A 22,456-nucleotide genomic window follows, 5' to 3' on the forward strand; every position below is an offset into this window, starting at 1 on the left:
ACCTAAGGCAGCTGCCAGGAAGTCAGGCAGCGAGGTAGAATCACTGTCCTAACACAAGCCAACTGTTGGCGGATAGGATCACTAAACTACAACAAGCCAGCTGCTGACGGGCACCTGGGTACAACCACTGACCTACCACAATCAGCTGGATGAGAACTTATTGTTTAAATCAGTCAGAACATATATAAATGAAACAACTGTATCTTTCTAGCTTATTTATTAAACTATATAAATACATGTACATCTACTGAGTTAATTACATGTGCATAAATCTTTGGCTATTTTGCTATTTATTTTGTTTGTCCAATAGCAAATAAGAAAGAGAAGATTTTGTCTGTAATTTCTTTGAACAATACTTCAGTGACAGCAGACAGATTTTAAAACAAAGCTATTGTTCAGAATGATAAACCTATGCTATAAATAGCATTTACCTAATTCTTGCACTCATCTCCATATAAAGTGATTCATGTACATGTGTAACAATCTAATATCACAAAACTAATATCACAGAAAAAATTTTAACAGCAACATGTTGTCATTAAAACATATATTTACAACTATGACTATCTTCATATAGTTCATTTACAGAAAGATCACTTCTTAATGGAAAATTATTTCTTAAACTCACATTTACATAGGTGATACCATTCAATATTAGGTTCAAACATCTATGATGTATTTTAATAGCAGATCTACTCAGAACAATTCAGTATATCAGTATTCTGTAAAATATCTGTTATGTAATTAACATTAGAGTGAAAAATAATCTTTAAATACATTACAAATATACCTGTTTAAACTTCAACAGACACATTTCTGCCATTAAAAGGAGTCTGGTTTTCATAAATGTGCACAAAAAGAACTAATGGAAATTAAAATTACCAGTTATACAACAAGAGCTGTCGGAGGACAGCAACGCTCGACTATTTAACAGCCTTGTCGCTTGAATGAATAAGAAAGTCGAAAAAGGGGCATAATTTAGTAAAAAAGTAAAATAGGGTTATGGAACCTGCATAGTGCTTATCAGCTCATGACAGTGGACAAGTGTATGAAGTTTCAATCCATTCCCATTAGTGAGTACTGAGATACCAGCTTACATATAAGAATTTAACCCAAAAACTCCTAAGTTCAAAAAGGGGCATAATTTTGTAAAATGCAAAGTTGAGTTGTTGACCCTTTGCACTGCATGTCATTTCATGACAGTGAACTAGTGTGTGAAGTTTCAATCCTTTCCCATTAGTGGATACTGAGATACCAGCTTACATACAAAAACTTAACCAAAAATTTCTATGCTGAAAAAGGGGCATAATTTTGTAAAAAAGCAAAATAAAGTTATGGGACCTGCTTTGTGCATGTCAGATCATGACAGTGAACAAGTGTGTGAAGTTTCAATCCATTCCCATTAGTGAGTACTGAGATACCAGCTTACATACAAAACCTTAACCAAAAAATTCTAAGTCGAAAAAGGGGCATAATTTTGTAAAAAAGCAAAATAGAGTTATGGAACCTGTGCAATGTAAGTCAGTTTATCACAGTAAATAAGTGTGTGAAGTTTCAATCCATTCCCACAAGTGGTTACTGAGATACCAGCTTACATACAAAACCTTAAGCAAAAATTTTTAAGTCAAAAAAGGGGCATAATTTTGTAAAAAAGCAAAACAGAGTTCTGGAACCTGTGCAATGTAAGTCAGTTTATCACAGTGAATAAGTGTGTGAAGTTTCAATCCATTCCCACAAGTGGTTGCTGAGATACCAGCTTACATACAAAAACTTAACCAAATCGGGACGCGGACGCGGATGCGGACGCGGACGCCGACGCATGGGCGAGTCCAATAGCTCTACTATTCTATGAATAGTCGAGCTAACAAAAAAAGAGTTACCGGTATATAACAATGTACCCTTGATAGGCAAGCCAGTCAATAGTCAAAACTATTGCCCAAGGCCCACAGGATCATTCAGTAAGTGTTTAACATGACACAACAGAAATAAATTTTCACAATTTTTTTTTCAAAGTTTTGACTTTGAATATAACACAGACTATTGTGTATAAGGATGTTTTGTAAAAGCAACTTGAAATTTTGTGTCTGTTAATTCATGTAATGCTATGTTTACATTTTGCAATAAGAAACAACAGCACAATTGACTACCAGTCTGATATACTTAATACAACGATTACCGGTAAACAAGATTATTATATATAACTTTCATGAAATATTTGTGCAAGAGTTATGACCCTTGTGCCGTATCATGTGGATGATGATGAGGAATAACTATTTCATGTTTGAATCACATCCATCATGTTATTACAGAGCTATAGGAGTAGGACAGCTCTCCATACTTCGTATAGTCAAGCTAAAAATCTAAACCAGACAAATCTATCAGGATAGTATGCATTGAGTTAGAGAAGTATTAATGATCCAAACAAAACTTTAAAAAAAAGCATTGTAAACATTTACTTATATTTTTATTTCCTTATTTTCATAGCTTTGTTTGTAGCAGCCCTTCAACAATGGTATTTTAAGTGAAAAAAAAACCAAACTTTGATGAGAACATGTCTGCATCCTGCTTTGTCTTTAATGTGTTTATGGAATAAAACACAATGTTTAATAAAATAACATGATATAATAATATAAATATATTTAAATGCTCAGTATATACAGGTTAAACATGGAACATTGGCACTACTGGACTAATGACATACATGTATATATGCATATAAATCTGACTGTATTTTGATAGGCATGTCTTTGCAAGAACTATAAATAATTTATAAATAAAGAGGTTACAACTTTATAAATAATCACATACAAATTAGAGATTTTAAACTTCCCACTTACACAGCCTACTGCCAGTTTCATCCAACATTTTATCAATAACGTGAACTACATATTTAAGACGTCCCTTCCTTTTGTTTGGGTTTAATAAAGGGGCAAGAACCCAGACTGATCATAAAAAAACAACAGATTGTAATAGATAGGAGACCAGTTTCTTTAACTAATAATTTTATGTATTTGAAATAAAATGTTTCTAAATTCCTTCCATTTTGTATCAAATATCATTTCTTTTTTAGTTTTCTACATATTTAATTGTTACTTTCCTAAAACATGATGAATCAATTTAGAATTTATTAACTTAATAAAAGCATTTTCTAACTTTCCAAAAAAAAATGAACCATTTTTAAACAGTCAGGTAACGTAACCAGCGTTACTGGGTTGTGCACCAATTTTAACTTATTATCTGTAAGTAACTGACAATTTACACACACGCAACAAAGATGAAGTACAAACTACTTCAGATTGAGTGATTAGTTACCCAACAAATGAAGACTTCTACACTACTGTGTAATATGATGTAAAATTAATTAATTGAACTCTACTTCCGAGAAACTTTTAGTAATAGTGAATAAATAAAATACGAACAAATATTGCTTACTGTGGCTGATATGAAATACAAAATAGGCAAGCACTGTGATACCACTGTCATCAATAAACAGTACATGGTCATTTGAAGACACAGTATATCAAGAAGAAATATGCACTTAAGAAAAACAGGAGAACAATCCTCAGATAGAAGAGGACAATGCATGAGAATATCTTGCACTAATTTTAAGGTCTTACTAGATTTTGTACATTTTACAGACTCATGTTGATACTAACTTAAATATAACTCCATCTTAACATCACATGAGCCTTTCTCTTGACAAAACTATTGAATACAGCATACTTGAGATTTTTTTTAACCAGTTATAATGTGCATTCATGTAAAACTGAATCACGCTATTAAGAATCTAAATTCATTCGTACAATAAAGCAACAGGCAAAAGATATAACAATAAAAACATTAAATGCGTAAATTGAAACACTGATCCCAATAAAATAAAGTCACAAGATATAACTGTCAATTAATCATAGCAAAAGAAATTAACTGGTTAAATAACAACTATTCTAGTTGGTCCTAATATTTACTGCTAAAACTTCTGTCTCTCTCTGCTTCAGTTAAATATGTATCTTCATTATAATATACAGTCCTGACATGGTATTTTTCATACCATGCTGCATCTCTTAGAAATAAAAGTTAATCTTACATTCAATGCAAATCTTTGTTTCTTGTATCACAATAAAGTTTTGAAAAACTATCTAAAACAATATGCAACTTGACAATATTTTACTTTAACCCATTTCAACTTTCTACAGGGGACATAGAACCCTCAGAGTCTCGACGCTTAGTGTAGGTGTTATCTTGACGTTTCACAGCAGTGTCCTCGAAATCATCATCATCATCATAATCATCTGTGTAATCATGAACACTAGCTGACCTAGATCCTCGGCTCTGTACAAACTCTTCGTCCAAACCAACACTTCTCAACGTGGCGTTAAACTTCTTCTCTGCCTTCTTTTTAGCATTTACCTAAAATGGAGAACTCAGTTTAAGATAGTGAAGAAATTTGTTTGCAGACAAACAATTAGCAGAACTGAGAACAGTACTGAAACAATTGAGCGGCACCATGAGAAAACCAACATATTGCATTTGCGACCAGCATGGATCCAGACCAGCCTACACATCCACGGAGTCTTGTCAGGATCCATGCTGGTCGCTAACGGTTTCTCTATTTGCAATAGGCTTTGAAAGCGAACAGCATGGATCCTGACCAGACTGCGAGGATGCGCAGGCTGGTCTGGATCCATGCTGGTCGCATCTGCACTATGTTGGTTTTCTCATGGTGCAACTCAATTACACTTCTTGTGCTAACAAGCTACTTTGCACATCCATCTGCATCTATAGCTTTTGAAGCACTCAATCATGTTATGTAAATAAAAGCCACAGAGCTACTGAGCATCCAATTTTAAGAATCATTTCATTTCTAAGAAAACATTTTGATGGTAAAAACATCTTATCAAAAATAAGTACTTAAGGAAGTAGGAGCGAATTTTTTCTAACGTAAAGAATTTTTTCATACTCTGTGAGCTTGAAGAACAGTAGTTTCCAAGACAAACAAGAGAAGAAAAAACATAGGTCACCAAACTCGTTTTCATTTTATAGGGCATTTTCTTCACCCACTGCTTAAGCATTTCTGGAATTTTGTAAAATTAGAAAAATGGTGATACTTTATGAAACATATAATATCCCACTTAATGTTATAGGGATTTCAGGTGTTACAGGTTAATATGAATACAAGGTGATGCCAGTATTATATAAGCATAAATGTCACTAACAATTCTCTTTCATTTTCACATATTGACATAATTACCCCACCCACTTTATTGTCAATGGAAAAAACGTATTTAGATCTACAAAAATATTTCTGACGTTTAGATTTTCAAAATATTTTGCAGCTTTAATGACCCAGAAAAAATGCTTCAAAATGGAAAGAAAAAAAATTGGGGTCACCGTGCATCTAAGAGATTTATTAAGAAACAAGAGCTGTCTCCATAGGATGACATATGCCCCCGATGGCACTTTGAATGAGTAGTTATGGCCGATGTTAGAGTTTAGGACCTTTGACCTACGGAGCTGGGTCTTGCGCGCGACACGTCGTCTTACTGTGCCACACATTCATAGGTAGTTATTTTAAAATCCATGCATGAATGACAAAGATATGGACCGGACACGCCCATCAATGCACTATCATGAAAAATGACCTTTAACGTCTAAGTGTGACCTTGACCTTTGAGCTACGGACCTGGGTCTTGCGCGCGACACGTCGTCTTTCTGTGGTACACATTCATGCCAAGTTATTTGAAAATCCATCCATGGTTAACAAAGATATGGACCGGACACGCCCATCAATGCACTATCCTTTAATGTCTAAGTGTGACCTTGACCTTTGAGCTACGGACCTGGGTCTTGCGGGCGACACGTCGTCTTACTGTGGTACACATTCATGCCAAGTTATTTGAAAATCCATCCATCGATGACAAAGATATGGACCGGACATGCCCATCAATGCACTATCCTTTAATGTCTAAGTGTGACCTTGACCTTTGAGCTACGGACCTGGGTCTTGCGCGCGACACATCGTCTTACTGTGGTACACATTCATGCCAAGTTATTTGAAAATCCATCCTTCGATGACAAAGATATGGACTGGACACGCCCATCAATGCACTCTCCTTTAATGTCTAAGTGTGACCTTGACCTTTGAGCTACGGACCTGGGTCTTGCGCGCGACACGTCGTCTTACTGTGGTACACATTCATGCCAAGTTATTTGAAAATCCATCCATCGATGACAAAGATATGGACCGGACACGAAAATTGCGGACAGACTGACAGACCGACAGACTGACAGACGGTTCAAAAACTATATGCCTCCCTTCGGGAACATAAAAACTGTTAAAAATTGGTGAATTTTGATATTTTTTGTTCTTTTTGTTTTAATATATGTTTTCTAGATAATATAATGTGCTATCTTGAAAACTTTTATTTCAATTATAGCTCATTATTATATGTATCAGTCAGTAAAATTTCAAAACCATACCTAATCTACTTTAATAGATATTTGACATTACCTACCCCTACCCCATTGTAAATCTTACGTCAATTTTAGGCAAATACCAGCCAAAAATAAGGGTGAAAATTTTTTTTTCACAAAAAGTAAAATTTATTTGCTTAAATGGTACATTATTACCCATATTTTAATTATCTATCATTAATTTTTGGCAAAACTTTTGTTAGAAAGCACTATTCGGGGAAACATTTTTCAAAATGGCGGATATCCTGAAAAAAACGCTCGTACATCCTTAAATGGAACACTGAAAGGTTACAAGTTTTTAATACTATGATCCAATTTTAAAATGTGTTTTTGCACTTATAATCATAATCTAGTATCTAGCACATGCTTAGATATCAGACTCCTCCTAAAACAGTTATTGTTCAAAGCAACATAAATCAGAGCTAGCTTCAAGATGTATAAAACATTCTTATATGATATATCCATGCACATTTCTGTTAAAACACGGCAATACTGATGCTACGCCAACATAACACTTGATCCCATACAAATGACAAGAACATCATGTCAACCTATATATATTTGGAGCCATAGATGGGCCATAAAATAGTGCTCCTCTTCTTCATCTACTTATTTTCATAAAAGACATATCAGAATCAAAATAATTTATACTAGAACCATGTTTTAATATAGCTCAACAATACAAATCATTTATAAACCCCATGTTTAATTCACTCGCACTATGTCCTTTTGAAATTATTCTGCCGGTATAATAACCTCTTTGTATGAATTCAGTAGGTTCAAGCCAGGATATTCTATATATTATTTCTTAAATAGATCATGGGTCTAAATTCAGTCTTTCTAAAGCAGCCTATCTGATCATACTCATCACAGACAATTTTGCTCCTAAATAGTAACATTCTTGTCAATGAGTCATGCCCTAGTTGAGAAAATGCAAGACCATGATCATGTTCAGTAACATTTTTAGCTTAGCCTTTCCTGTCCTAATGTAGTGGTACCAAATAGTAACAAGTCTGCCTCTGAAAAAAATACTTTACCAAATATTCCTGTTTAAATGATAGTGGTTTCCAACAGTAACATGTCTGCATTTGAAGCAATTGTTATACCTGAGATTTCTATTCAAACATTAGTGGCATTACATAGCAATGTCTGCCTGTGAATCCATATTTTAGCCCAGATTGATTCCTATTTAAACAAGAGCCATGTTAGACATGGCCAAACCCCCCGCCGGGCATATTATAATTGAAGGCTAAAATTCCTGGCAAGTTAGTGTCTGAAAGTATTCATTTTGTGAGAAGCTTTGAAAACCCGTTTAGTTGTGGTCCACATCAGGGGTTTTAAAGATGTGGAAGAAAGAATTATTCAGTGGTGAGGTGGTTTACTGCTAAATTTTATTAATTTTCATGAACAGTATAGCTGTATGATGTTTTTCTATATGGCTACTGTAAAAAGAAGGAATGGAAAGCTAACAGGAAACAAGAGTGCCAGAATGTCACAATATATGCCCGTCACAGCAAATTTCTTTACTCTAGCAGCTGTATTTGCAAATGGAATTTTAATTCTGTGCTTGTTTAGTAATCATTGTAAGTCTTTTGTTGTCCACAAAAAAACTCCTTACCAGGTAGAGATGTCTTAAAATACACCTAAAATTGGAAAGTAACATCCAGGTTGTACCACAGAAAAGTGGTCTTGTTTTTTCCCTGTGGTCAATTATAAAAATGTTACCACATAAGTTATTTATAGTAACAACTAATAGAGGTAATTCTAAAGAAGGGAACTGCGCATGACACTTCGTCTCATGATGGTGTATAATTGTGCCAAGTTACATCAAAATCCCTCCATGCATGAAGAAGAAATGCTTCGGACAAAGTCATTCTTGTATCTGACCTTTGGCCTCTAAGTGTGACCTTGACCTTAGACCTAGGGACCTGTCTTGTGGTGGTGAACATTTGTGCCAAGTTATATCAAAATCCCTCTATGCATGAAGAAGAAGTGCTCCAGACAAGGTTTTCATTCTTGTATCCTTTGACCTCTAAGTGTGACCTTGACCTTAGAACTAGGGACCTGGTTCTTGCGCACGACACTCCACCTCGTGGTGGTGAACATTTGTGCCAAGATATATCAAAATCCCTCCGTGCAAGAAAAAGATATGCTGCGGACAATTTTTTTTAAGAAAATATGATAAAGGGGAATAACTCAAAAAGTAGGCAAGGTAGAGTTATTGTTCTTGCACACTGCACTTCCTCCCAATGTGTTCTATCAGTGTATGAAGTTTGAAGAAAATCCCTCCAGTACTTTCGGAGTTATGCTCCGGACAAAATTTTTAAAGAAAATATGATAAAGGGGAAAAACGCAAAAAATAGGCAGGGTAGAGTTATTATTCTTGCACACTGCACTTTCTCCCAATGTGTTCTATCAGTGTATGAAGTTTGAAGAAAATCACTCCAGTACTTTTGGAGTTATGCTCCAGACAAAATTTTTTAAGAAAATATGATAAAGGGAAATAACTCAAAAAATAAGCAAGGTAGAGTTATTGTTCTTGCACACTGCTCTTCCTCCCAATGTGTTCTATCAGTGTATGAAGTTTGAAGAAAATCCCTCCAGTACTTTTGGAGTTATGCTCCGGACAAAGATTGTTGCAGACGCACGGACGGACGGAGAGCATTTCTAATATCCCCTTCGCCTTTGGCGGGGGGATAATAACAGTTGTACCCAACAGTTACATGTCTGCATGTTAAGCAGTTTTTCTAACAGAGATTTCTGTTAAAACAATAGCAATATCAAACAGTAACACTTCTGTCTGTGAAGCATTTGCTTAGCCTGAGATTCATGTTCAAACAATAGTGGCATTTGCCCGTGAAGCAGTTGTTTTTTTCATAGATTCCTGTTTAAACAATAGGTATATCAAACATTCTAACACAATCCGATGCATTTTCTTATTAAACAAAGAAGGCAGAAAACAGTGATTTATAATACAACAAATCACAGCTCTGACATCACAGTTATTACGTCATGGCGTCAAATGGCATAGCGGCGCGCTAGAAAAGAAACCGATTGAAAACTGGCAAATATTTAATGAATGACGTCAAGGATGTACTTAAAAATCCTTGTTAACGTGTTAGAATCGAAATAATATATCTCATCCAGTGATTTGCTCTTGAATAAATCATTGTTTGTCGTTCAGATGCGTATTATTATATCACTCGGGCTGCGCCCTCGTGATATAATTCCTTCGCATCTGAACTCCAATGATTTATTCAACGACAAATCACTGGATGAGATATATTATTTCTTAAGTAAAATTTCTGCCAGTAGAGAAGTTGTTTTACCCGAGATTCATGTTCAAACAATACAGGCACGAGACAGTAATGTCTGCATGTGAAACAGTAATTCTATCTGACATTCCTATTCAGACAGTATCAGCATCAAACAGTATCATGTCTGTCAGTGAAACAGTTATTTCACTTGTGATTGCTGTTCAAACAATCAGTACATGTCTGCCTGTAGAGAATTGTTTTACCTGAGATTCCTGTTCAAACAATAGTGGTCTTCTGTTTATTCTGTTCTTCATCTCCTGCATTTCTCTTTCATACTCTTCCATTCTGGCTCTATCTGCTTCCCTGTTTAAAGAAAAATAAATGATATTAAGGAGTAAAAGAATGACATTGATAAACCACAACTCTTTTTCCTCACATTGTGAAAAGGTCCTAGCCTTTTTGATTTGTGAAAAGCAAACAAGATTCTTCTTGAAATTATGAAGTTTTACCATTGTTTTCCCTAGAATTGTGAAATAACAAGTGACTGAGTATTGCAGTAGCAATACAGAAGTCCCCTACTGGTGGAAAACTTTGTTAGTGTTTGTCCCTTGTGGTTGTTGGCAACAGTGTTAAAGATTAAAAATACTATTTTTACTTAAATTTCAATAGTGACCTTGATCCACAAGCATACATCATGTATATGACACACTGTCTCGTCATAGGGAACAGTTGTGTGCAGTACTAAGACATTCCATCAATGCAAATAAAAGTTACGGAGCAGAAACAATTTTACTTGACCTTCAATAGTGGCCTTGACCTTTGACTAACAACCAACATGTGTGTGACACAGTCTAATCATGTCTAACATTTCTGTGTAGTAACAGAAAAATCCTTCAATGCATATGCAAGTTATGAAGTGGAAACAAATTTTTACTTGACCTTAAACAGTGACTTTGACCTTTAACCGACAAGCATAGGTAATGCAATGACACATTGTCTCATCATGGGGAACGTTTGTGTGTCGCACTAAGATAATCCATCAATGCATATATAAGTTATAGAGTGGTAACAATTTTTTCTTGACCTTCAATAGTGGCCTTGACCTTTGACCTACAAGCATTAAATATGTATGTGCATAATCTACATACTGCCCTCTATTCACATACCAAATTTTATGAACCTAGCTTAAAAACTTTTTGAGTAACTGCAGGATCAATATTTGTGGACGGACGAGTCCCCTCCGGATTTCCACCAATAGGGGACTAAAAAGCGTACTATTGTTACTTGTGATGCTACAGCAGGGTTTTCCCTCGGGTTTTTTATTTGGGAGTCCATGGACTCCCATGGCTGCTAATTTAAGGGTCCCTAATAACTTTTGGGGGTCCACAAATTATTGATCTTGAAAATGGACATTATTACTAAAAAAAATTTATCCTAAAACCGAATGAACTTGTATCTTTTTAATTTAGATAGCAGCTAATTCAGTATTTCGGAATGGTATCTTTCAAAATGGCATGAGCTTCTCAATTCAGACTGATAACAAAAGGTGTGACAGTCTTTTTGTTATGATCAAATAGCCAGTAATTACCGGCAATTAAGTGTCAACTCGTGTCAATTATGTTGTTCACAGTTTGATCTTAGTTAAAGATAATACTCGATCCTTAATTAGTATCATAATTTTTGTGATTTAGTAATATTTTTTTCATCAAAATACTTTAAATTTATATGAAACTAATTTTGTTTAATAGAAAAATAAACCATTCGATCTTTTACGGAACGTAATGGCAATCTTAGATTTTAGCGGTGTCAGTTAGCGCGGAGAGTAGTTTCCCTTTACCAAAATGGCGAACATCGGTAACAGAACTTGTTTTGAAGTTGGAAAATCGTCTATACCTGTGTATAATGAGCACCCACGATTCGGGGATGGTCCCGGTGGTAAAAAACTGCGCATTTTACATGGGTATCTGCGCAAAGGAAGCTTCAGTGCAAAGGAGTTTCGTGACCGATTTTGCGGGTCCAGTGGACGCAGAGGCACAACAAAATGCGAGTCCAAAGCAGTCAAAGCGCGTCAGCGACGCAGAAAACCTGCGTCCGGGAAAACCCTGCTACAGCTTCATACATTTAGCTTTAGTGTTATTTACATGGAATTTTCTATAGTTTTGGAACCATCTAGATATTATGGGGCAATCATTTATGTTCTGAAGATATTTTTGAGTTGATTGAGGGTTTTTCTTAAAAGGAATAATATTTTTGAACAAATTCTAGTTGTAAAACTAGCAAATACATCAAATTCTTCACTAGTGATCTGCTGAATCAAAATGGCACTTCTGTTTATGGTGGTTGCAAAATGTGATTATTGATAGATACATGTAATATCATTGTCACATATAGACAGTAAAGAAGTTTGATGTAAAAATGTACTATGACAAAATCACTTTATAAGGCCTAAAAAAAAATTCTTTGTTTCCGGTAACATGCTCAAAAAAATTAGGGTAGGTAGGTCAGAAAATTTTTTTTTAAGGGAGACTTTCCGGAAATTATTTTTGTGTTAAAAAATGATTCCAAATAAGGGGGCTATGCCTTTAGAGCATCAGTAAGTTGATTTCTAACATCACTGGCCATGTATAAAGCATAAAAAGTGCAGTTTTGCAAATTTTTGTTAAAAAGTTGAAAAATATATTCTCCAGGGCCATAAAAACATTTAGGGTTGGGCCAAAAATTTAGGGTAGGTCGGGATACCGGAAACAAACAATTTTTTTTTTTTACACCTAATGATAAAAATGTTTGGTCTGACATAAATTTAATTGGCAGTAGTAATTTGATTGGCAGTAGTACCAATGCTATCTTAAGCCTCCATTTTAGTATGGCCCTACAGCTAGCATGGATAAAACCAAGTATTCAGAAACCAGAAAAGAATAAAATAAGAGCTGTCTGTTGACATCACGCTCAACTATTCGAAGAATTGATGGAAGTATGGGATCAAAATATTACCAGAGATTTTCAGACAAAAGAAGAAAAATATTTATAGATAAGACAATGTACCTGTATTTGTGGATTTGGATAAGTCTTGAACCAAATGGCAATGTATGACCATGATAGTATGCCAGTGTTCAAAGTTTCAAAGCCATATATCAAACAGTTTAGACAAAATATGGAATGGTATGCGAAATTTAACTAATTTCTATGTCAAAAAAGAGCCATAACTGAGCTACAGTTCTTGCCCTAATTAGGCTTAAAAAAAAATTAAGTTTGTTTGACCTTTACCTACCGACCCGATAAAATTGCCCCGACTCAAATAATTTTATTGCATTCCAGAGAAAAAAATTATTTTTATTTTCTTATCAAAGGGAAAAACTTATTTTGGTGCTTGAAACTGGCGGTTATTTTATTTAACAAATGCGTAAATAATTATGGCAAGTGAGAAAGTAACCCGTGGTCAGCTAGTAGAAAATCGATAAATCGGACTGTTTATTATCTTGTGTATTCCAAAAACGTGTCAATTTTGCCGATAACGTTGCCTAAGATCTTAGGATGCAGACGACAATAAAAGCGCTTCTAACCGGAAGGCAATATGACAAAAGGACATAATTTTACAAATCTCGTATCTAATTTATCTGCGAAACATAAAGATACCAAAACGTCATGCCGGTAATTTTTCATTCTCCGAGCATGTGCGACCTGTCGTAATATCTAATTTCCATCGCTCGATGTTACTTTTGTTTACTCATATACAAAAAACACACGTAGTGCATTCATTTTTTTGTTATTATCGCATCAATATTTTTTAGCACCGCTTAAGAAGTAATATAGTTGAATTCTATAATGATTTTAATAAGATATCGACAGGAATGTAGGCAAAATTCTATAAAAACGGTCAAATTTAGATTTAGTTCTTTGTAAACAGTGTGATCTTAATTACTTATTTCTTTCTAAGAGTAAATAAATGATAAATTCTATGGGCATAAAGTTCAAACTTTTGACCAGAAAGTACAAAAAACAGAATAAAAAAATCTTAAATAATGAAAAAGCGTCAGCAATTTAAATACATAGCGTAAAACAATTTTTTGGGAAACAGATTTGTTAGTGCGACACAATAGCTCACAGATGTAGGATATCCACAATTATCGTTTGACACATTTACCTGTCAGTTTATACAGGATATTGAATTCGCTTTAACAAATTAAAGAAGAAACATCTTATTCATTAATTTAAAGAACCAAGGCGGTACGATCAAGCAGTGATGTGTCATATGGCGCGAAAACATGACGTAATTCCATGACAATCTCGGGCAACTATACCGCTTTGATCTCCACTTCAGATGCCATGATACCGACACACTTCATTTAGCTCTTTGAGGGGGGTGTCAATTGATGACGAAAACAAGGACAATGACTAAGTTTATCAACAGAATAATTACCGATAATCGTTTACGCTTTTTATTTCGCTTTCAACATTGGGTGGATTATGATTATTGTGTCCATATTTTTGGGACACTTTACAAAATAAATATTTTTCGGGAAATAAGTCTTGAGAAAGTGAAAATAACTAGTCCTAACACTTCTGGAAAATACGGTAGGGGCTAGACTGTGATTATTTATACCATCGATGCAGTTATTATGGAGAGCAACTAGGTGGTGGTGATTACAAAAATACAGTGAAAGAAAAATGTCTGCTGTGAAAAGGAAATTTAAGAAGAACAAATATGATTGATTACAAAGGAAACGTAGTGTACATGAGAATATTTGTTTACTATGTGTTATATTTGAAATTTGCTTGTACATAATACTGCTTTCATAACAGTGACAGTATTATGGCAATTGACAGGCGAGTGGTGGGAAATTTAATTATCTGTGAAAATATATTATAAACTGACTTAATTGAATTAGTTGATTTCAAAATGTCTTATTCAGAGATCGTTTTGAAATGCATTTGTTCGAAGTGAGAAAATCTCAGTTTTCGAATTTCAAGAATTTGACAAGAACATAAATGTGTTGAAATATTACAAGCTAGATAGTTTTAATATTTTAATTTTGTTATGCCAGAACAAAGAGCTATAAAAATCTTATACTTCTTTTGCCAGGACAATGGCATAATAAATGTCTGATGTCGGGAAACCCGATCTTGTTTCTGTTTTTAGTAACATGACCAATATGTGCAAGTAGCTTGAAGCTAAAAAATCATCACTTTTGTTTGCATACTGCCATAACCATTGTAAAAACCTTTTAAAACTCACAAAAAGTTATTATCTATTGAATTAAGCATCAAACACTTGTTGAAAATAAGCTGTAATTCAATAGTGTGTTTAGATGCCAAATATTGCGTATTTTCGCGACTATATTGTTTTGTACTTTTAAGCGCAGATGTAGTGAAAACAATCATGAAAAAACTTTTGATATAGATCTATTATTATAATATATATAAAGAAAAAGTATAGACATGAAAGATACTCAAAGACTTTGTGAACTTTGCCTTATGTGCAAATTAAGTCTGTGCCCATATTGTGTGTGCATGAATAGGGCTAGGGGTTTATTACAAGCATACATTTAACAGAGCATCTTCAGAGATTATCTACAAGCAATAGGTATTAATAAATAGACTTTATTACTGAGACAACAAACATTTAAAAAACTAAAATATAATAAAATTATTTACCTACCTACCTACCCACTGTAAAAATACTGGGTCGGTAAAGGTCAAAAAGACTTAATTTTTATTTAGGCCTTATGTAGTCTTGCCTACATATGTAGTCTAGACTATGATGGTAAACAAGTGGTTGAAGTTTCAAAGCCATATGACAAACAAGTTAGGCAATATATGGATTGGTATGAAAAATTTAACTGATTTCCAAGTCTAACAAGAGTGCCAGAATGTCACAATATACGCCCGTCACAGCAAATTTCTTTACTCTAGCACCTATATTTGCAAATGGAATTTTAATTTTGTGGTTGTTTAGTAATTATTGTAATTATTTTGTTTTTCTAAATCCACATAAAAACTCCTTACCAGGTAGAGATACGTTAAAATACACCTAAAATTTGAAAGTAACATCTATGTTGTACCACAGAAAAGTAGTCTTGGTTTTTCTCTATGGTCAATTATAAAAAAGTAACAATATAAGTTATTTATAGTAACAACTAAGGGAAGTTAATCTGTTAATCTTTAAAAAAAAAAAGAATAAAAAAAAAAAAGGTAAATCCACACAAAAATCCTTACCAGTTAGAGATAGATCAAAATACACCTCAAAATTGGATGTTACATGCATGTTGTACTACAGAAAAGTGGTCTCGATTTTTCCCTACGACTAGTAATGAAAAAGTTACAAACTAAGCTATTTATAGTAACAACAAAGGGAAGTAATTCTTAAGCAGGGACCTGAGCATGACACTTCGTCTCGTGATGGGGTACAATTGTGCCAAGTAACATCAAAATCCCTCCATGTATGAAGAAGAAATGCTTCGGACAAAGTCATTCTTGTATCTGACCTTTGGCATCTAAGTGTGACCTTGACCTTAGACCTAGGGACCTGGTTCTTGTGCATGACACTCCGTCTCGTGGTGGTGAACATTTGTGCCAAGTTATATCAAAATCCCTCCATGCATGAAGAAGATATGCTCCGGACAAAGTTTTCATTCTTGTATCCTTTGACCTCTAAGTGTGACCTTGACCTTAGAACTAGGAACCTGGTTATTGTACATGACACTCTGTCTCATTATGGTAAACAATTGTGCCAAGTTTCATCAAAATCCCTCCATGCATTAAGAAGATATGCTTCGGACAGTCATTCTTGAATTTGACCTTTGACCTCTGTGACCTTGACCTTAGACCTAGGGACCTGGTTCTTGCGCATGACACTCCGTCTCATAATGGGGAACAACTGTGCCAAGTTTCATCAAAATCCCTCCATGCATGAAGAAGATATGCTCCAGACAAAGTCTGTGGACGCCGCCCGCCCGCCCACCAGGGGCGTTCCCATAATATGTCCTGTTTTTCAAACGGGCATATAAAAAGGGCCATAATTCAGCCATAATAGTTGACAGAGTTACGTACTCTTGCCTACAGATGGAGATCATGACTATAAACAAATGTTCAAAGTTTCAAAGCCACATGTCAAATAGTTTTAACAAAATGTAGACTTGTACGAAAACTGAGCCAATTTCCAAATCCAAAAAGGGCCACAATTCAGCCAAAATAGTTGACAAAGTTATGTTCTCTTGTCTACAGGTGGAAATCATGACGATAAACAAGAGTTCAAAGTTTCAAAGCCACATGTCAAATAGTTTTGACAAAACGTGTACTTGTATGAAAATTGTACCAATTTCCAAGTCCAAAAAGGGCTATAATTCAACCAAAATAGTTGACAGTTATGAACTCTTGCCTACAGATAAAGACTCTTTATAATAAACAAATGATCAAAGTTTCAAAGCCATATGTCACAGTTATGTACTCTTGCCTACAGACAGGGACTGTTATAATAAACAAATGATCAAAGTTTCGAAGCCATATTATGTCAAACAGTTTACATAAAATATGAACTGGAACGAAAAACTTAACCAAGATTTGTAAGTTAAAAGGGGACATAATTCAGGCAAAATCCTTGATGGAGTTATGTACTCTTGCCTAAAGCTGGTCATCGTGATGGTACACAAGTGTTGAAAGTTTCAAAGCTTTATCTCAAAAGGTACCGTTTTGTCAAAATATGGACTGACCAGTACAAAAAAACTTAACCAAGGTGTGATGCCATGGTGTGTGGGATAGCTCTACTTATTCTTCTGTTTTGTTGTTTTTTACATCACATCAACACAATTATTGGCTGTTAGGTGACTTTCCAGCTTTTGATGATGGTGGAAGACCCAAGGTGCTCCTCTGAGCATTATTTCGTCGGCACCTTGGTATCTGTAAGCCAGTTGGACAGCTTCCTCACATGAAGAATTCAACACCCTGAGCAAGGTCAGAACCCACATTGATGTGGGGCAAGTGGCTCAAAGTCCACAATCTTAACAACTTGGCAACGGATAACGCGAATTATGAAGTAACTGTTTCATAATTGTAAAATAGACAAAATTAATATCAGCCTTTGTTCTGTACTGAACAAGAGCTGTCTCCATAGGATGACACATGCCCCCGATGGCACTTTGAATGAATAGTTATGGCCGATGTTAGAGTTTAGGACCTTTGACCTACGGACCTGGGTCTTGCGCGCGACACGTCGTCTTACTGTGGTACACATTCATGCCCAATAATTTTAAAATTCATGCATGAATGACAAAGATATGGACCGGACACGCCCATCAATGTAGGCAATAATTTTAAAATCCATCCATGGATGACAAAGATATGGACCGGACACGAATGCACTATCATGAAAAATGACCTTTAACGTCTAAGTGTGATCTTGACCTTTGAGCTACGGACCTGGGTCTTGCGCGCGACACGTCGTCTTACTGTGGTACACATTCATGCCAAGTTATTTGAAAATCCATCCATGGATGACAAAGATATGGACCGGACACGAATGCACTGTCATGAAAAATGACATTTAACGTCTAAGTGTGACCTTGACCTTTGAGCTACGGACCTGGGTCTTGCGCGCGACACGTCGTCTTACTGTGGTTCACGTTCATGCCAAGTGATTTGAAAATCTATCCATGGATGACAAAGATATGGACCGGACACGAAAATTGCGGACAGACCGACAGACTGACAGACGGTTCAAAAACTATAATATTATGCCTCCCTTCGGGGGCATAAAAAAACCTGCAAACTATCAAAACCACTCAACTTTTGTTGCAACTAAAAAGTTACAATGTGTCAATGTATCCATATTTGAACATGGTGTGGCAGTGTGCACACTTTCAATGTTGAAAGAATTTATTGAAAAAAATTAATCATAATCTGTCAGGACTTTAAACACAGTAGACAACATGTACTTTCTGTATCATTGAAAAATGAAAAGTCATTTAACTGGAAATCACACTCAGAAACATTTTTTCAAGATTTACCTGTTTTTTTTCTTTCTCTCCTCCAGAGTCTCTCTAGGTGTATCATGTGTCATAGTTTTCTCTTGGATTGCTCTTCTCAATCTCATTTCCTTTACACGTCGACGTCGATCTTCCTCGATTTCCTGAAGTTCTCTCTCTGACAGCTTCTGAATGTGGCTCCTACACAGAATATTGATTTAAACTAGAGCTGCTTTTGAGAAAAGCGCATGTCTCCCACAACTGCCTAATCATTTAGTGATTCAAAGTGGTTTGGTGGTTCCAATCAGTAATTTTTGGGAGGTCTGGGTGGTTTGGGTGAATGGTTCCAATCAGTAATTTTTGGGAGGTCTGGTTTGTTTGGATGAATGGTTCCAATCAGTAATTCAAGGGCCATAATTCGAAAGTGCCTGGGCCGATTTGGCTAGTTATCGAACTTGGTCGAGAACTTATTGGCAAACACATCTTGTTCAAGTTTGGTGAAGATTGGATGAGAAATGTTCGACTTTGAGTGCGGACAAGATTTGTGACAGACTGAAAGACACACACACACACACACACACACACACACACAGACAGGAGTAAATCAATATGTCTCCCACACCACTGTGTGGTGGGAGGCATAATTATATATCTGACAGTTACTAAGTAACGTCAGAAAATGGCAACACATTATTTAAGAAATAATAAATCTGTTCCTATATTTTATCAGTTAATAAAATATGGGCAGGAGTTTGGATGCGTAATAATTAAATCACGAGTGCGTAGCATGAGTGATTTAATTATTCGCATCCAAACGACTGCCCATGTTTTATTAATTGATAAAATTATTGGAACATATTTATTATTTTGATTCTAACAACGCAAATAATTCGCATTTTACAGTACTACATTTTCAGCGTAATACGTCATTCGGGTCATATGATGTTACAATTTACCCCCTATGGTTACAAAACGTTGCATAGCCAACGGAACGTATAGATGTTTGTTTCCTTTTCATCAGAATTTTGAGAAGTTTTCATAAATTAGTAATCTAACAGCTCGCAAACTAATTATGAACAGAATCATCAAATTAGGCGAGTTGACACTGTGTTATGAGTGACGAGCTTAACTTTCATATGACGTCACATCATTATGACGTCATACTTTATATAAATTTATGACGTCACCACTGAATCATAATTGAGCTAATTGAATTCGCTCATAGAGATCAGAATGTGTTTTACGGACTTACACATAAGTCAGTATTTCTTTTTGTTATATTTATGTTTTTGAAATGCTGTTTTCAACCGTTTGGCTCTGAAATAATTCGTATGTAATGGAACTGAAGTAGAATCTCTTATGTTACAATCATAGGGGGGTAAAATGTAACAGCCAACCATATTTTATCGTAGATTCATGTATAGGCGATTTCGCTATATGTTTATATAGCAATTGCTGCGGATCGTGTTAGAATAATAAATAAACAACAGGGCTATTGCTCAGCAATGGAAGTTTCCTATAGAAGGAGCATATGTAACTGTTGCCGCAGAAACTACACAGACTACAAGAAAATATGAGGATGTGCATTATTCTTCACTCAGATTGAAGGACAGGCAGAAAAAAGGAGAAAATTAAATTATAATCTGTCTACCTAGTTTTGCTGGTTCTTGCATCTGCAGACCTCGTTGATTTTGCTGGTAAGGCATCCAGTGATGATGACATGTGACCTGTAAAAAATACAGTTATAAATTTACATATATGAAAGCAGCTTAAGCTTTCTTGCACAACACTCAATGCATCAAAAAACACATAACATTGGTGCTTGGAATAAGTTAACAGTCAAGGGAACAAAAATTTCAATTAAAACCCCAAAAAGTCTTGAAATCTTTAATATCCTAGTGATCTTTTGATTTTTAACATACCGTAAATAATCTTACCTAGTTTAACTTTTGTCCTTGGGAGTTTGTACGGCCATCTATTCTCCCTCATAGTTTCTTCTTCCTTTTCAATTTCTTTTTTAATTCTTTCTACAGTAGATTTGCCAGTCCTCTCTGTCTCAAGTCTAAATGGCTGAGATACAGTTGATTCTCGCATTCCTTTCCTTCTCTGTAATTCTTGCTGAAACTGACGATACAATGCATCATAATTTGGGACCTCATGGTTAATTCTTAGTCGTGTTGCACTTTTTGTTCCTTTACCTTTCCTTTTGTTTTTCATTCTTTGCTCTCTTTCTTTTTGCTCTTTCATTTGTTCTCTTGTATTCATATTTGGTGGCAAAGATGAAGACCTTAACAATTCTTCTGCTCTCATTTTAATTCTGATCTTTCTGTATTCCTCTTCTTCCATTATTTTGTCATCAACGGTAGAATCAAATATATGCTTTGGTACTGGATTTGCCTTAAATGATTCAGGCTTTGTTTTAGTTTTTGTGTCAGTGTAACCTAAATCATTACAATCTCTCTCCATTCTTTGATGTTGTTTTCTGTCTTCTTCCCGTTTCAAAAAACTAAACGGCTTTTCTTGAGATTTTAACAATTCAGCACTTTGTTGTCTTATATGACGTCGCTTTTCTTCACCTTTTTCCTGAATTTCATCAAACAGGGGCAGATAGACATGAGCTGGAACTGGTCTTGCTTTGAATTTTTTCTTCAGTTCTTCTTCCTCTTCAATTTCTTTTTGATACTTTTGCTCTTCAAATTCTTTAAGATTCTTGGATTTCTTCTTTTCCTTACTTTCATCTCTCAATGTCATGGTGAAAGGTTTTGGTACTGTGAGCCTATGACGCCAACTATCTTTCTGCCTCTTCTCATTACGTGTTACTTTTGCTGAAGATGGTCTTTCCATGGTTCTTTCTTTCACAGATCTTCTAGGTGTATAATCATTTATTGAAAAGTTTTGCCACATATGTTCTATTGTAGACAAAGACCTATCATGATCTCTGTAAGGCTCTGAGACTGTATCATCTGGAATATATTCACTGTCACTCACTTCAAATGACTTTTTTAAGCCAAGTGTTGCCGAGCGAAGATCTTCGAGTGACTTTGCAATTTCACGAGGAATTGGTGCAGATCTTGGACGGGATGGTGGAGATGTCATTGATTTTGCTGCAAGTGGTATTGGAGGTCTTCCTGTTGGCGGTCTGCTGAAGGAGTCTGTCAGGGACTCCCTTGCTGGTGATTCAGCTCTTGGTGGACTATTACCTCTGCTGCCTGCAAATGGGGAAGCTGACCTAGCTGGAGACAGAGGAGATCTTGGCCTCCGTGTTGATATAAGAACACCATCTTCATCAACAAATGTTTCCGATCTGTATGTTTCATTGTAAGAATTTGATGCAACTGTTCTTATTGGGGTCTTCACAGCATCCTCCTCTGGAAATGTAGGGGCAATCACACCCTTGTGTTTTTCAATGTAAACTTTCTCACACTTTTGCAATATTTTTCTTTGTTCATTTTTTAATTCTAACAGTTTCTGATAAAATTCTTCGTCTGAGAGTTTACCTAACTGTAAAAGGTCTGGCGTGTCTACTGTACTGGGCCTCGATGTGAATCTGGGTTCAAAAATTTCTTTTTCTGCCTGTCTGTCAGGATCATAATCATCGAAGTAAATTCCCGAAAACCTTCCAAGTGTAGGCCCGGGTCTTTCATGCAATGATGCAGATAATCCTGTTTTAGGATTCAAGGGCGGCTTTACACTGGAATTCGTTAAAACTGACAAACCGTGAGTTGTTGCCATTGTTGCCATGTTGCGGCAAATATGTTTAGCTTCGCACTG

The 22,456-nt window shown here is 35.4% G+C and overlaps 1 protein-coding gene across 1 annotated transcript; it reads right to left on the minus strand.

Moving 5' to 3' along the window:
• Positions 1 to 200: 200 nt before the first annotated feature.
• On the minus strand, positions 201 to 22,454 carry LOC123530963 (protein FAM161B-like). The gene is made up of 5 exons (XM_045311741.2): positions 20,623 to 22,454; positions 20,337 to 20,412; positions 18,728 to 18,886; positions 9,992 to 10,091; positions 201 to 4,407 (listed from the first exon to the last, which is right to left on the minus strand). Exons 1-5 carry the CDS (start codon positions 22,424 to 22,426, stop codon positions 4,180 to 4,182), a joined length of 2,367 nt encoding a protein of 788 aa, XP_045167676.2. The 5' UTR covers positions 22,427 to 22,454; the 3' UTR covers positions 201 to 4,179.
• Positions 22,455 to 22,456: the final 2 nt, after the last annotated feature.

This window comes from Mercenaria mercenaria, chromosome 1 (genome assembly GCF_021730395.1).
Source record: "Mercenaria mercenaria strain notata chromosome 1, MADL_Memer_1, whole genome shotgun sequence".
NCBI classification, from domain to species: Eukaryota; Metazoa; Mollusca; class Bivalvia; order Venerida; family Veneridae; genus Mercenaria; species Mercenaria mercenaria.

Bases quoted from the DNA above. Each gene is read 5' to 3' on its own strand.
- LOC123530963 (XM_045311741.2), bottom strand. From the start codon at position 22,426: ATGGCAACAATGGCAACAACTCACGGTTTGTCAGTTTTAACGAATTCC. The intron at 20,413-20,622 runs GTAAGATTATTT...TATTTTTTACAG, and splicing joins AAGGACAAAAGTTAAACTAG to GTCACATGTCATCATCACTG. The intron at 4,408-9,991 runs GTAAAACAATTC...TCTCCATTTTAG, and splicing joins TGTTTGAACAGGAATCTCAG to GTAAATGCTAAAAAGAAGGC.